General features: G+C 32.3%; 1 protein-coding gene across 1 annotated transcript; it reads left to right on the forward strand.

The window, feature by feature from the left end:
* The first annotated feature begins 12,599 nt into the window (after window positions 1-12,599).
* On the forward strand, window positions 12,600-13,788 carry LOC11423590 (protein EXORDIUM-like 2). Its single transcript, XM_003593172.3, has one exon. It carries the CDS (start codon window positions 12,705-12,707, stop codon window positions 13,617-13,619), a length of 915 nt encoding a protein of 304 aa, XP_003593220.1. The 5' UTR covers window positions 12,600-12,704; the 3' UTR covers window positions 13,620-13,788.
* Window positions 13,789-15,966: the final 2,178 nt, after the last annotated feature.

The following is a 15,966-nucleotide window of genomic DNA, read 5'->3' on the forward strand; positions in this document are numbered from 1 at the left end:
ATACTCCATTTGAACTGTTGATTCTTCTTTCATTTTCTTCTACTATGTTATTCACTTTAGCTCACCCATGAATATTGAAATTAAAAATGAACGTGGAGAAACTTTTTCTTGTTTTTCTCATTTATTGAAAAACTTATCAGCATTGGCTTCTTAGTGAATTTTCCGTCCCCCTATATTCTCAAAACTCCCAAAATTTCAATTTTAAGCCTTCCAGATTACAAATCCAAATGGGATATGTCATTTTTTATAAGGAAAGGAAATCAAAGAAAGACGACAGAACTAAATGAGGAGTATTATAACATCAAAATGAAGAAGACATATTTGGGAAAGAAGAATATTAAGAATGGATCAAGCAAATAAAAGACCTGTTATGACCATTTTTTGCAAGGAAATCATCATAATTGTTGTTGTGGATTTGGCGAAGAATCTCAGAAAGGGGAGGGAGGTTGCATGCAATGATGCAATTTATTTTGCAAGATTTTATACAACATTGTGTCGGTTTTAGTTTTCAACTTATTTAAATATTTACAAAGTGGTGTAGTGGTCCATAAAAAAAAAAAAGTTATAAATTAAATTATAAATCTATTTTGCAAGACTTTAAATAATTTTTCAACTGTTTTAGTTTTTTGCGGTTTCAAAAGTCATGCTTATACTTGGTCGGTTAGCAGAGGATTATAGACCTTCTAATTTTAACGAGTTTCAAATCTCTCGTGTATTATTCATCTTGTCAACTGAAAATTCCATTAGTTAGCATTTATACTATAAAAAAAGTTTCATACTACCTCCGTCCCTAATTATAGGGTCCTTTTGAAAAAATAACGGGAATTAAGATTATGGATATTTGTATTAAATATGTTTGTAATTACAATTATTTTTACAAATTTATCCTTCAAGAGAGAGAGTTGGTTTATGTTTTCAACATGTTATTTATTGCTGATTGAAGAAAAAGATGAATAATAAATAAGGGTATGTATGTAAAGAAATAATTAATGTAGTTGGAAATAGTAAAGAGGTCTTATAAAAAGGGACAAAAAAATATTTTCAAAATGGTCTTATAATTAAGGACGAAGGTAGTAATTTATAGCAGTGGTAAAATATGCAATTAATTTTTTTTGAAGTATCTAACATAGGTTTTTAGTCAAACTCCACAGCTTCAACTTTGTGTTTAATTTTTATTACAACTTTCATTTTGTGTTTATATATTATAGTTTATTTCAATGGTCCATCTGAACTTTTTTTCCTGGTTCCGTCGCTGTAGCTATTGGCAATAATACGTGGTAGCAAGATGAACTGCCACAAGGGAGTCAGAAGCTAGTTTTAGACCATAATAGAGACCGCAAACTTCACAAACATTGTTAGGGATTCATCATACTCCCTCCGTCCTTTAATAAGTGACCTAGTTGACCCAATTACGTATACCAATGCGTAATTTTGAGTTTAAATATCTTGAATAATATATTGGAAAAAATTATGAAAATTTGATATTTTGAAAATACTCATCGAGACGAATCTAACGACATCTTATATGATGTTATTTATCTTTGTATATTAGTTGAAAAATACGGTCAAAGTCAGTTAGGTCAAAATTAAAAAAATTCCAAATGGGTCACTTTTAAGGGACGGAGGGAATATATATTAAAAAAATATAGAAATTTTTGCATGCCCTAATTGTTAATCGTTATGAAAATTGCATTTTAAACATGTGCCTTGTACAGTTCTAACATGTAAAAAATCCTGAAAAAAGAAAAGTATTTTACACATCTGAATTGTACAATCTCGACATGTAAAGTGTTTACATGTTTTTTTTTTTTTTTTTTTTTTAACTTTCTTCCTGTAATAGGCGTTCCAATTTCTCCATATTGATACTGCAAGAGGTTTCAATTACTATAATGGCCATGAAGATTATTAAAATATGTTGATGAGGTTTTTATTTCTTCTCTAATATGTTTTTTTTAAGGATTCTTAGCTAATATGTTGATGATATAATTAATTGTTGAATGTATAATAATTTACATGTCATTTCTCAATATATCTATTTTTCTAATAAATGACATAATAATCATTTTTAAACTATGTATAAAAAGTCCTGAAAAATGCATTGTACACATCCAAATTGTACGATATAGATGTGTCAAAAGTCATTAAAAGTGCATTTTAAACATATGAATTGTATAATCTAGATGTGTAAAAAGTCTTGAAAACTGCATTTTCTACATCGAAATTGTAGAATCAAATGTGTAAAAAAATTCTAACCAAATATATATATATATATATATATAGGATTATGCTACAAGCCATCCATGAAGGTGTTTTTTAGCAACCTACACACCTCAAGGTGTAATTTCCACTTTTTAGTTATAATTTTGCTAAAAGACACCTTCATAAAAATTAGTTGGTGTCTTTTAACAAATGCTAATAGAATAACCTGCTAAAAGACACCTTCATAAAATGTGTCTTCTAGCAAAACCTATATATGAAGGTGTCTTCTAGCAAAACCTATATATATATATATATATATATATATATATATATATATATATATATGGGATTTGCTAAAACACACCCACTAGTTTTTAGGTGAGAGTGTTTTAGCAAGCTACACCTTAAGGTGCATTTAACTACTTTTTAGTTATAACTTACTAAAACACACCTTCTAAAAATTAAGTGGGTGTATTCTAGCAAATGCATGTAGGAGTTGCTAACATACACCACTTATTTTTTGGAAGGTGTGTTTTAGCAACATTCACCTTAAGGTGTATTTAACAACTTTTTAGTTATATTTTTGCTAAAACACTCTCACTTAAAAAATGGAAAATGTTACATGAACACCCTTTATTCCTACACCCCATTGTACACCCTATGTATTAGGGATATTTTTGTAAGTTCATCTCACAACCACACTTTATCTTCTATTTGTGTGGGGTCCAGATTGCCACGTGTCAGAATTTTGTGTGAGTGTAAAGGGTGTGTTGCCACATGGGGTGGTACAAATATCATCACTCCTTAAAAATTAGTAACAAAACCCTATATATATATATATATATATATATATATATATATATATATATATATATATATACATATATACATACTAAAAATTAAATAGACTTCTCGTAAGGAAAATGCTAATCTTCCCGAAAAATTATACCACGAGAGATCACGATGTTAGTTAATTAATACCCCACCTCCACCTCTTCAATCATTAGCCATCCATGTTTTCCAATTAAGCCAAGATCTAACTGTTTAAATTATTCTTGATACTTTTGGGACATTTTCTTTCAATGTGAATAGCATAGCTCTTCTCATAATCGTTTGGACTGTAGATGAAAGATAAATTCATTTAAATAATTGAACATATAAAGCAAACGCACCACGCATACTCATTATCAATTAAAAGCTTGCCAAACCCTTATTTTCCTAGGGATTTTTCTTTTCTTCTCTCAGCTTATGAACAATGAACATGATTGTTGTTCAACTTACATCGAAACAAAATTGAAAATGGATAAATGCGATTAAACCCAGAAGTTGTATATTAACATGTAAAGTGCACTTTTCAAGACTTTTTACACATCTGAATTATACAATCCAAATGTGTAAAAATCCTAAGGATCAATAGCATTCCTGCTTCCCCACTTGCCAACCAAATTGTTCAAAAACACCTAAAAGACTTTCCCCCACTTTTGTGTTGAACAGAAAATTAAAGGGAATGCTCTCTTATTTTATTCAACTGCAATAATAGCTTATATAAAGCATTATAAAGAAAGAAAATAAATTAAGTTACTCCACTAACTCAGTCCACTAACAGAAACGTGGAATGTGGAGAAAACTAACTAAGTCCCACTAATAAGTCCTAAGAAGTAGGGATTATTAATTTAAAGATAGAAACAAATACTAGTAACTATGACTAGTAACTATGACAGCAAAGCAAGTCAATTAAACAACTACTAGTAACTTAGAAAGTAAAGCAAATTCAATTTTAACATTCCCTCCCTTAAACTATTTGCACCGCTGCAATTAGTTTATATCAGACATAAAACACATTCCCAGTAAGCCTCGCAACATCTCAAATGCTTCAAACTTCAATGGCTTTGTCATTATATCAGCTATTTGATTCTGTGAACTGCAATGAACCAGCTCTAATGTTCCATCTTTGGTAAGATCACGGAGGTGGAAGCGAACGTCAAGCTTTATTGTTGAGCTGTTATCACAGTACATAGTGATACTTCCAAGTTGAGTATGACCAAGTTTCTCAAGAATTCTTCGCATCCAAACTCATTGACACGCACAAGATGCAGCTGCAACAAATTCAGCTTCAGTGGTAGATAAAGTAACTACTGACTGCTCCCGAACTAAGCATGAAAAAATATCCAGACGTACTTTTCCGATCATCCAAATCACCTGCATAATCAGTATCCGTTTACGTCTCAAGCTTCTCAGTTCCATTCCTCTTATATAGAATTCCCAAATCAGCTAGGCCATTGAGATATCTAAGCACTCTTTTTACAGCATTCATGTGTAGCTCAGTTGGACAGTTTATGAACCAGCTAATTAAGCTTAATACATACATCAGATCAGGTCTTGTAGCTGCTAAATACATTAAACAACCAACAATCTTCTTATACTTTGTAGCATCCACCCTCACACCATTTTCATCTTTAATCAATTTGCACCCAGGAGCAATGGGATTCCTAGACAAATTACTTTTCTCCATACCAAACCTTTCTAACAAATCTCTCACGTATTTTTTTTTTTTTACAAATATAAATTCCTTTCTCATTCTGAGTTACTTCAACTCCAAGAAAATAATGCATCTTGCCAAGGTCTGACATGTTAAATTCCTTTTTCATGGACTTTTTAAACTCTTCAAACATATTCTCATCATTACCGATAAATATCAAATCATCAACATAAAGACTAATAATGAGAATTTTACCTCCTTCACTTAGCTTCACAAACAAGGTGTGTTCATATGGACACTTCTCGAATCCTTCCTTGGTGAAATAAGCTTCGATGCGGCTGTACCATGCTCGTGGTGCTTGTTTAAGGCCATACAAAGCCCTTTTAACCCTTCAGCTTATCACCCTTCTTCACATAACCCTGTGGTTGATCAACAAAAACTTCCTCATTCAATTCTCCATACAAGAATGCGCTTTTTACATCTAGCTGATACACACTCCATCCCTTTTAATTTGGGCAGCAAGAGCAATTACCATTCGGATCGTGTCCCATCTAGCCACTGGTGCAAAAACTTCGGTGTAGTCAACACCATATTGTTGAGAGTACCCCTTGGCCACAAGTCTAGCTTTATACTTCTCAATCTCTCCATTCTCATTCAACTTTGTTTTAAAGATCCATTTGAGTCCAATGGTTTTTGCACCTGATCGTAAGTCTGTCAACTCCCAAGTATTATTTCTTTCTGTTGCCTCCATCTCATTATTCATTGAAGCCCTCCATTTCTCACTTTTTACAGCTTCTTCAAATGTTGTTGGATCTGATGTCATAGTCAGCATCACTAGATTTTGTGTCTTTTCTTCTGAAAATCCTTCTCCACTTAAGTAATCTTGCATCCAAACTGGTGGTCTTCTTACCCTTCCTTCTATTGGATCCTCTTCTGAAGATTGACTTGAAAATGACCCAATTCCGTCTCCAACTTCTGTATTCTCATTTTCTTCTTCACTTTGAGGGGGTTCTTGTTGTCCTTCTTCACTTTCTCCACGGTCTAACAAATCTGATTTCAGCTGTTCTAGACTTCTTTCCCACTCCCAACACTCATTTCTTCAAAAATCACATCTTTGTTGCCCACTTTGCGTTTGGTTATTGGATCGAAGAGTCTGTATGCTTTGGATTATTCACTTATCCCTAACATAACGCATGGAAAGCTCTTGGCATCAAGCTTCTTTCTCTTGGCTTCTGGTATGTGAACATGTGCAACACAACCAAAAACTTTTAAATGGTGAACTACTGGCTTTATGTCACTCCATGCTTCTTCCGGTGTCTTGTCTTTCACTGCCAAGGTAGGACTTCGATTAAGAATGTAAGCTGCCCAATTTACCGCCTCTCCCCACAAGAACTTCGGAAGATGTTTCTCTGACAACATGTACCGAACCATATTCATAATTGTCTGATTCTTTCTTTCGGCAACCCCGTTTTGTTGAGGGGTAAAAGTTGTTGTCAATTGCCTTTTAATACCATGTGAGCTACAAAATGAATTGAACTCATGTGAGGTAAATTCCCGTCCCCTATCAGTTCGAAGACATTGAATTGAAGTGCTGACCTCTTTCTCAACTATGCATTTAAAAATTTTAAATTAAATAAATGCTTGAGACTTTTCAGATAATAATGACACCCAAATCTTTCTACTGTAATCATCTATAAAAGTAATCAAGTACCTTTTTCCGCTGCTAGTTAAAGGTCTGGTCGGCCCACAAATATCAGAGTGCACCAGTTCAAGTTTGTGTGTAGCTCTCCACAAACCTTTATTTGGTATAGACTTTCTTTGTTGCTTACCTATGACGCAATCCTTGCACAACTTGCTTGGTGTCCTTATTTCAGGAAGCCCTGTTACCATCTTCTTAGAGTGAAGAGTTTTCAGCCCATTAAAGTTGAGATGGCCATAACGACAATGCCACAAATATGTTTCATCTTCCGAGGCAGCTTTGAAGCATGTTGTGACTTGAGACATTGGTTTTGCATGAAATACAAACATTCTGTTTGCTGACATCTTTGTTTGTAAAAACAAGCCTTCCTTTGAATGATAGCAATGACATTCTCCATCTTGAATCAACACGGAAACTCCCTTCTCTATCAATTGTCCGATGCTAATCAGGTTGTTCTTTAACTCAGGAACATAGTACACATTATTGAGTACTTGCACAATTCCATTAACATGCAGTCTAACATTACCTCTCCCAACTACTGCCATTTTGAAATTGTTTCCAAGTTTGACAGATTGATGATATTGTTCATCAATATCTATGAACCAATTTTTGTTACCTGTCATGTGGTTGCTGCATCCTGAGTCAAGAAACCACAACTAAGCATTTCTTTCATCATCGTCTTCAGCATGGGCCATTAAAAGTATCTCTTCAGATTCATCTAACTCAGCATAGTGTGCATTTCTCTCCCAATCAGGGCACTCATTTTGAAAGTGCCCCAATTTGTGGCAATTGTAGCACTCAACTAGAGCTTTGTTGAACTGTTGTCTGCCTCGACCTCTTCCTCTTCCTCTAAAACTTCATCTCCCTCGACTTCTTCCACCAATTCTATCATAATATTTTCTTCCAGCATTTTCATCAAGTGTCACTTTCAGCACCTGCTCTTCTCTAATGTGGGAATTCATTCTCTGTTCGTGAACAAGAAGACTACTTTGAAGTTCATCAATTATCGTAGCATTATGGTCTCTAGATTCTTCAATTGCAGCCACCACATAGTCAAATTGTCTGTTCATAGACCTCAATATCTTATCCACGATCACCAACTGCTCCATATGTTCTCCATGTGCCTTCATTTTGTTGGCAATGGATAATGTTCTAGAAAAATATTCATCCCTAGCACCTCAAACTCCCTTTGAAGAGCTTGGAATTGAGCTATCTTCACCTTCGTAGACGCTTGATATTTTTGCTTCATTGAATCCCAAATATCCTTGGATGTGTCTCGATTCAGAATTGTTTCCATGATGCTTCTGTCAATAGCTTGAAAAAGGTAGTTTTTTGCTTTAAGATCCTTCAACTTTGCTTTCTCAATGACCTTCAATTGTTGTGTTGTTGGTTGAACTCCAGCGGCTACAGTTGGAATCTCGCTCTCCACCAAGCTCCAATACTCTTTCGATCTCAAGAGATTTTCCATCAACATAGACCAATGATCATAGTGACCATCAAATCAAGGTATGGCAGGTTGGACGAAATTGCTATTCTCTGCTGCCATTATTGTTCTTTTATCAAACCTTTAGTATTTCTCTCTCAATTAGTCTCACAGTGTTTTACCCTCACCAAGAAAACTTCAATTTCTCAACTCTCAAATTCTAAAAACACCAGACCCCGTGAGAAGTACCAAAATTGTTGAACAGAAAATTAAAGGAAATGCTCTTTTATTTTATTCAACTGCAATAGTAGCTTATATAAAGCCTTACAAAAAAAAAAAAAAAAAGTTACTCCACTAACAAAAACGTGGAATGTGGAGAAAACTAATTAAGTCCCACTAATAAATCCTAAGAAGTAGGGATTATTAACTTACAATAAAAACAAATACTAATAACTATGACTAGTAACTAGGACAGCAAAGCAAAGTCAATTAAACAAATATTAGTAACTTACACCGTAAAGCAAATTCAATTTTAACATTTTGTTGTATTCTCCTCCAGAAAAAGACTTTTGAACAAAAAGTCTATAGCTATAACTAATTATCTCTAGAAACAAATAATAGTGCCTCTTTTGTGGACTTTGATGGCAAGTAGAAACCAAATTGGAAATCAAATAGACCCCTAAATAATTTATTTAAGTTTGAACTTATCCTCAATTTAGTCGTGCTCAATTTTACATTTTTTTGATTATAAATCCCAAAAAAATGCTTCAAGTTACTTTCTGGAAAGGTCATTTACTTTTAACCCATCATTGTCTTCAACTTCAAAATTACACCTAGGATGTTGTCTCATAGTAGCCAATAGGAACACACAACCTACACTTAATTTAGATTAAACAATTTTTCAACAAAATAAAATAGATTAAACAAATAGTATCAATTTGATCAAATCATATAAAAGTTATAAACAAATAGTGCTAATGAATCAATCCATTAGAACAAGCCGGAGTAAAACTGAAAAAATTGGACTTATGGTATGTGGTTTAGGTTGGAATCTATGAAACTGCGACAAATTTGCTACTTCGTTTTTTCAAAGAAAAAAGTCTAATGAATCAATCAATCAATGGTTACACTCACAATCACAATACCATACAATAATGGACTTGAGACAAAGCAATTGGAAAATGTCATAGTCTATGAGAATATAAATTAATTGAGAGACCATTTTAACTTGCGTATTCAAGAATCCATTTAGGTTAGTCTTGTGGTATTGGCTTGAGATTTAAGAGTGTGCTCTTTTTTAAAGTCTTCGATTTTTTCTAATGTCAATTTAATGAGCTAATTTAGCTTCTTAAAAAATTTGCGTATTCAAGTAAAGAAAAAGGTAATACAGTACAATTTAAAAAAAAATGCTAACATGTTAAACTTTGATAAAAATACTACCTCCGTTTTAAAATTAATATCGTTGAAAGTTTATATACACATATTAAAAAATATAATGGTAGTATCAAAAGACATGACAATTTTACTAAACTAATCTTATTTATTATTGGTGTGATGTTTATTTTAAAACAAATTTTTATTGTTAAAGTGACATTCATTTTAAAACGAGACAATATTTACAAATGCTACTCCCTACCATGTTTAAAAAAACTTGACTTTGCTTTTTTTCTTTACTAGGTCATACTTATTTATGCAAATTTCTCAAAATGTGTACAAGATATTTACGATGGAGAGGGAGAAAAGAAGTAGAACAGCTACCATAAAATGATTGAATGCCATGACTAAATTTGTTCTCATATTACTATTGATTTTGACGTGTAATACACGCTCGAGTCATTATTATAAATAAACGATTATTTTTTAAATACATTAGATAATTGATGCATTTTTTTCTTTTTATGGAGGTTGAGATTTGAACTCCGAATCTTATATATATATAAAATATAAAATATTATATTTCTTCTTGATAGTATTCACATTAAATTTATTTTTTATTAAAAATGGTAAGAGTCCACCTTTAACCATTTTTAGTGGCCTTATTGAATACCCTAATATATAGTATGCGTGTATCTTTATGTTGGGGCACAATATGCAAGCAAATTACTTTTTTAATCAAAATACTATTTACAGCAATAGAGATTTTCTAAGATTCATTTAAATGAATGACATTATTGTCATTTTATTTTAAATGAGTGACATTTTCTATTACTTTTTTAAATGAGTGACTAGATAGAAGTGCATGAATGTTTCTAGTTATCAACAACTTTTGATCCATTTTCATAGCTTTCATGATTAAGTTAATTACCTTTGGTTTTTATATACGGATTCTCAAAACTTAAAGAAATTCATGCAACTATGGTTTTTAACCGTGGATTAATTCTTGGTGTGTTTTTCTACTCTATTCTCCTTTTTTATTTTTGCTTCCGCTTAGTGTCAATTTTGAGTTCATGGAAGAGGGAAATTATTATGCAATCATTTCTCAACAAATATTTACTTTGTTTTTACGTTAATATTTCAGAGAAGAGAGAAAAGGCTAGTAATAATGTTTCGAAAACAGATCAGAAATTTCATTTTTTTTCATCCTTTGAATAATAGGCTAAATTATATTTGTAATTTTAGTCTGCTTGTTCACATAATTAGGTCATCCATTTTATTTAGATTATTGGATTTAAAAATGATGAAGTAACATATTTTAATTGACGTATTTAACATACGATTTGACGATGTTGAATGACTAAAACTCATAAAAATTAAAATTGCAAGAAAATCCCCTAAACACTTCAATTTCATTTTAAAATCATCCAAAACTTTGTTACTAGCCATGTGTAATGTGTTGTCCTGCAAAACTTTGTTATCGTCTCAAAACTTAAAGAAATTCATGCAACTATGGCTTATTATCATTTAAGTTTCTATTCTTTCAATTGCTATATATATATGATGCACTCTTTCAATTTAATATTATTTATTATATACTTTATTTAAGTACTTTTTTTATTAGGTCCCTAGTGATTTAAATTTTAAATATAGAAAATGTTAATAAGTGTTCTTAAGACATTGTTTAAGCATCTAAAAGTAGTAACTTTTGCATAAAAAATTGTGTAGATATGACTTCTACATGTGTTTGACTTATATTTTTAAGACAATTTTTTTCGTAAATTTCTTAAACAGTATCCTTAAACCACTTGTTAGCAAGATTTTTAAATATTTTGTTGAGAAGTATATTATCAAATTTCATACCATACGACGTCTTGATCTACCGAAAAAACATCGCGCAACGGACGATCAATGCGGATGCACGAATCTTAAACAATTTTCTTTTTGTGGTGTCCATGATTCAAACTTCAAACCTTACATATATTATTACCTATGCCAACTGAGTTAAGGTTACGGGGACTAATATTAAGCAATTAAACCAATAAAATACTAAAACTTATCAATTTTAAAACCAAAAGACTCAAAGTTGTCATCATGTGGTGGACAGAGACTTCCAAATGTATGGTTGATAGCTTATCATCCACTAATGGAGCAGGAAATTATTAATCAGAATTCAGTAGGTGTGGACTGGCCATTGCATTGCGTGTATAAGTCCTCCTGGGTCCAATCTAGTTTGGTCCAAAAAACTGTGTCTGTATAAACCTATATACCTAATAGTAATGTAGTAGTAATGTGTATGCATGGATTGGACGCTATCAATCATCATTCATCAATGATCTAAATCTAAATGGAATAGGATTCCGGATTCCCTGCTGCACAGCAGGTGCTGTAATCTAAATGGAGGAGTATCGGTACCATGTACGCACCCGTATCTAGTACGCGTATGGGACTCGTAACTTAGTACCGAATCATACTTATTTTTAATTAATTATTTTGTCGTAGTTGGTGCAACAAAAATGTACGAGCGTTGAAAAAATAACCAAAATTATCTTGCTTTTGATGAAAATAGTAGAGAGGATGCACAAAAAAAATAAAACTCTCAAGTAACATGATGATAGAAGTGTAGTAATTCACTTGAAAAAACCTTCTTTTTTTTTTATGTTTTATACCAACGTACCCGTACCTTCATTTTTTTTAAAATTTGCCGTATTACGTACCGGTACCCGCACCGGATACCGTACCCGTACCTATGCATCTCGGCATCCGATCATAATTTGATGGTTAAGATTGTTTTAATTAAAAACACGCAGTTTTAATCTCAACCGTTCAATCTAAGATGAATGGCTGAGATTGGAAACTGCGTGATGTTATTACAGCAGCAAAACCTGGTCCTTACTTATTTTAATTTTTAAACAAATAAAAAATTAAACATTGTAAATGAATAAGAACAAAATGATGCTAAATGAATTTATATATTTTTCATTGAATAAGGTTAGGATACTGTAGGTAAAACAGCAATAGAACTACCACTATTATTGGAAAGTGAATTTGGATTCTCTCTTAATTAATTTCTTCATCTTTTTATCATTCTTCCTCCACAACATTTTCTATCTATCTCTCTTTTAATTGATTTCTCTCTCTTAATTACTTCCTCATTTTCTTTCTCCCTATTTTATCTCTACTTTACCTCACAATAATTTTGTTGGAGAGGAATGCATTTAGGAGAAGATCCAAACCCAACAATTTAGTGAATGCTTAAAACTAGATTAACCACAACCAACCAAAAACCTCCACGTATACTCTCTCTTGATGTTGACACTTCTCTCTCTTCAGTCCTCTTCCAAGGAGTATATAAATAATCTCACCTCATCCATCCCTCTCCATTCTTCAAACATTCACATACTCTTCTAAATCCTAATCCTAATTCTAAACAGCTTGTATAGTATATATATATATATATTTTTTTTTTTAAAATACCATAGTATTTGATTTAAAACAACGTTTGTTGTGAGTTGCTTAGAAGAAAAAATATGATGCTCAATTACAAGTTTGCTATGATATGCTGTCCTCTATTTGTGATGTTAGTAGCAATGCTCCACCCTTCATTGGGAGAACAGGTAGAACCTCAACCTTTGATTCTAAAATACCACAATGGCCCACTCCTAAAAGGCCGGATCACCGTTAATCTCTTATGGTACGGTAGCTTCAATCCAATCCAACGTTCAATAATCGTCGACTTCATAAACTCACTCACCACCTCTCCTAAGGCCCCACTTCCCTCCGTTGCATCATGGTGGAAAACCATAGAGAATTACAAGAGAGGAGGATCGTCTACAATTGTTGTAGGGAAACAAATTATGCACCAACGTTATGCTCTTGGTAAAAACTTAAAAGGGACCCACCTTGTTTCCCTTGCTTCTGTCTTCAAATACGCTCCAAATGCCGTGAATATTATTTTCACGGCTGAGGAAGTTACAGTTGAAGGTTTTTGTGGTCGATGTGGGACTCACGGGTCTATCCGATCAGTTAGGAGAAGAAACCGAATTCCTTACATTTGGGTTGGAAACTCTGAGACCCAATGTCCTGGTCAATGCGCATGGCCATTTCACCAACCAATTTACGGGCCCCAAACACCACCGTTAGTTGCTCCTAACGGCGATATTGGTGTTGATGGAATCATTATTAACCTTGCAACTCTATTGGCTGGTACCGTTACAAATCCGTTTAATACCGGATATTTTCAAGGTCCACCAACGGCGCCATTAGAGGCTGTTTCGGCTTGCACCGGGGTGTTTGGAAGTGGAGCGTATCCGGGTTATCCGGGTCGGGTTATTTGGAACAGAGCTACTGGTGCGAGCTATAATGCGCATGGAGTGAATGGTAGGAAGTACTTGTTGCCAGCGATGTGGGACCCGCAAACAAAGGGTTGCAGAACACTCTTGTGATGATTGAATGGAAGAAAGTACTTGTAAATTCTATTTATGTGAAGTGAAAGAAACATGTTCTAAATATGGAAAACGTAAATTATGTAAAAATAAGCAATATTGTACTTTATTTACGTGTACTACGTAAATCTTTTTCTTCTTAATTTGAAAATGGATATTGATTTTTTTACCTGCCTTGTGAAATGGTTAAAACAATTTTGAATAAGATGTGCAAGCTTCAATTTTCTGTTTTAAAATGAAGTAATTTAATCTTGATTTTAGTCTACTCGTTCACATAATTAGGTCATCCATTTTATTTAGATTATTGGATTTAATTGAAATTAAAAATGATCTTCACAATGGTGTGTTTCTTTTTCTAACTTCACTGCTGTTCTTCTTCTTAATATGCAACAAGTTGTTCTACTTTATCTCTGAAGTTACTCACATGGATAAAATTGACAAAAAAGTGAAGCTATATAAAAGAACAAGTGCAACAACACGACAGGTTAATTGTTGCATTAAAAGTGAATAATTTTAGGGATACTATGACACATATTATATTATTTATGGTGTTCAAAAACTGTAACATTTCCATGTCAACCATTGATTTTTTTGTGGACAAAGATACCTATCAAACTTCATGTAAATTTCAAGTACCTAAGAATTTACCTAATTAATATTTTTAGATTTTATAAGACTTTTTGTTTCTAAACACATGCTGCATTTTGACCATGTTGATTATTCACATAAACTATTTTCTCCATTTTTTTTAATAATATAAAGAAATATTTTTTTATAGGATATAAACACACATGTTAGTATATAAAATTTTCGGTTTGTCTCAAAGGATATTTTTTATTACAGACAATTAAAGATATTAATGATCAAAGTTGTACATTAACATGTGTGAAGTGGTCAAATGCGATATATATTTAGGAATAGAAGGAGTATTTTTAAATGTGTTTTCTTCATCTTTTAAATATGTGTCTTCTTCAATTTAGCTCATTTATACAATATAACATAGCACGTACAATGAATGACTCAAACATGCTTTTAGACAAGGGACACATGAGTGATCTAAATCACATTAGAATAAGAGAGATCTCTAAGTCATGTGGGTATAAAAGATATCAAACTTCAACTACCTAAGAATTTACCTTAATTTTTTAGATTTTATACCACTTTTTTATGATGTTTTTTTTTAATCTTGTGAAATACAATTAGGAAAATAAAAATATAAAATCCAGGTTAATAAAATTCATTGTATTCAATTGGGATTTCTTATAACTTATAAATTGTCGTTCAATATCCAAAAATATATAGTTTTTGAGATATTACTTTGCCAAATGAATTTTATGAGACTTTTTAATTAAATAAGTACCTTCTTCATCTTTTATGTTCTTCAAATTCGCTCATTCATAAAAGAAACTGAACATAACACGTATAATGAGCAGCTTCTGACATGTTTTAAGGTTGGCTGATAGCCAGTATAAGTTAGTTATCACGTTGCACTTGACCCCTATATTGGACAAATAATGAGTGATTGCATTGCCTTTAACATCTAATCGGTGTCTATTTTAAGATTTTTTAGTTTTAAGTGTTCTAAGTGATTGCATTGCCTTTAACATCTAATCGGTGTCTATTTGAGCTCACTCTTAAAAGTTGAAATTGAAATTAAAAATGGTTTTCATAATGGTGTTTTTGTTTTTCTAACTTCACCGATGTTTTTCTTCTTATTATGCGTCAGTGTTTGGTTGCCCGGTGAGATGGCCCAAACTTGAGTTCATTTTTTCAAAATCAATTTTATTGTGTTTGGTTATCTTCACCTTTTTGTTGTAAGCATACTTTTTGCTTTTAAGAATCAATTTTGGATGAAGCTCCATTTCATAGTTTCTTGGAATCAATTCTCCCACCTGTGAGTTTGGTTTCAATGAATTTCTCTTTTTTGCCCTTTAATTTAATTGTCATACTGCTAACTCTCCTTTCACACACCCAAAAGCAATTCTAATACAAAATATCCAAACATCAGTTTTCATAAAAATCACTTCTGTTTTGAAGGTATCTAAACATAAATCACTTTAAATTCAACTCAATTTTAACCAAAATCAATTTTACAAAATCAATTTTATCAAAATCAATTCTCGTCACCGCACAACCAAACACACGCTGCATTATCTCTAAAATTACTCAAAAGCCCCACATCGATAAAAATGACAAAAAAGCAAAGCTATATAAAAAACAAGTGCAGTAAACAAAAAATAAGTTAATGGTTGTATTAAAGGTGACTAAGGGATGCGACACTATCATACATCGATAATTGTCCATGTCAACCATTAATTTTTTGGGCATAGAGATACCTATCAACCAA

This window comes from Medicago truncatula, chromosome 2 (genome assembly GCF_003473485.1).
Source record: "Medicago truncatula cultivar Jemalong A17 chromosome 2, MtrunA17r5.0-ANR, whole genome shotgun sequence".
NCBI classification, from domain to species: Eukaryota; Viridiplantae; Streptophyta; class Magnoliopsida; order Fabales; family Fabaceae; genus Medicago; species Medicago truncatula.

Excerpts from the sequence above, each read along its gene's own strand:
- LOC11423590 (XM_003593172.3), top strand. The coding sequence starts at position 12,705 with ATGATGCTCAATTACAAGTTTGCTATGATATGCTGTCCTCTATTTGTG.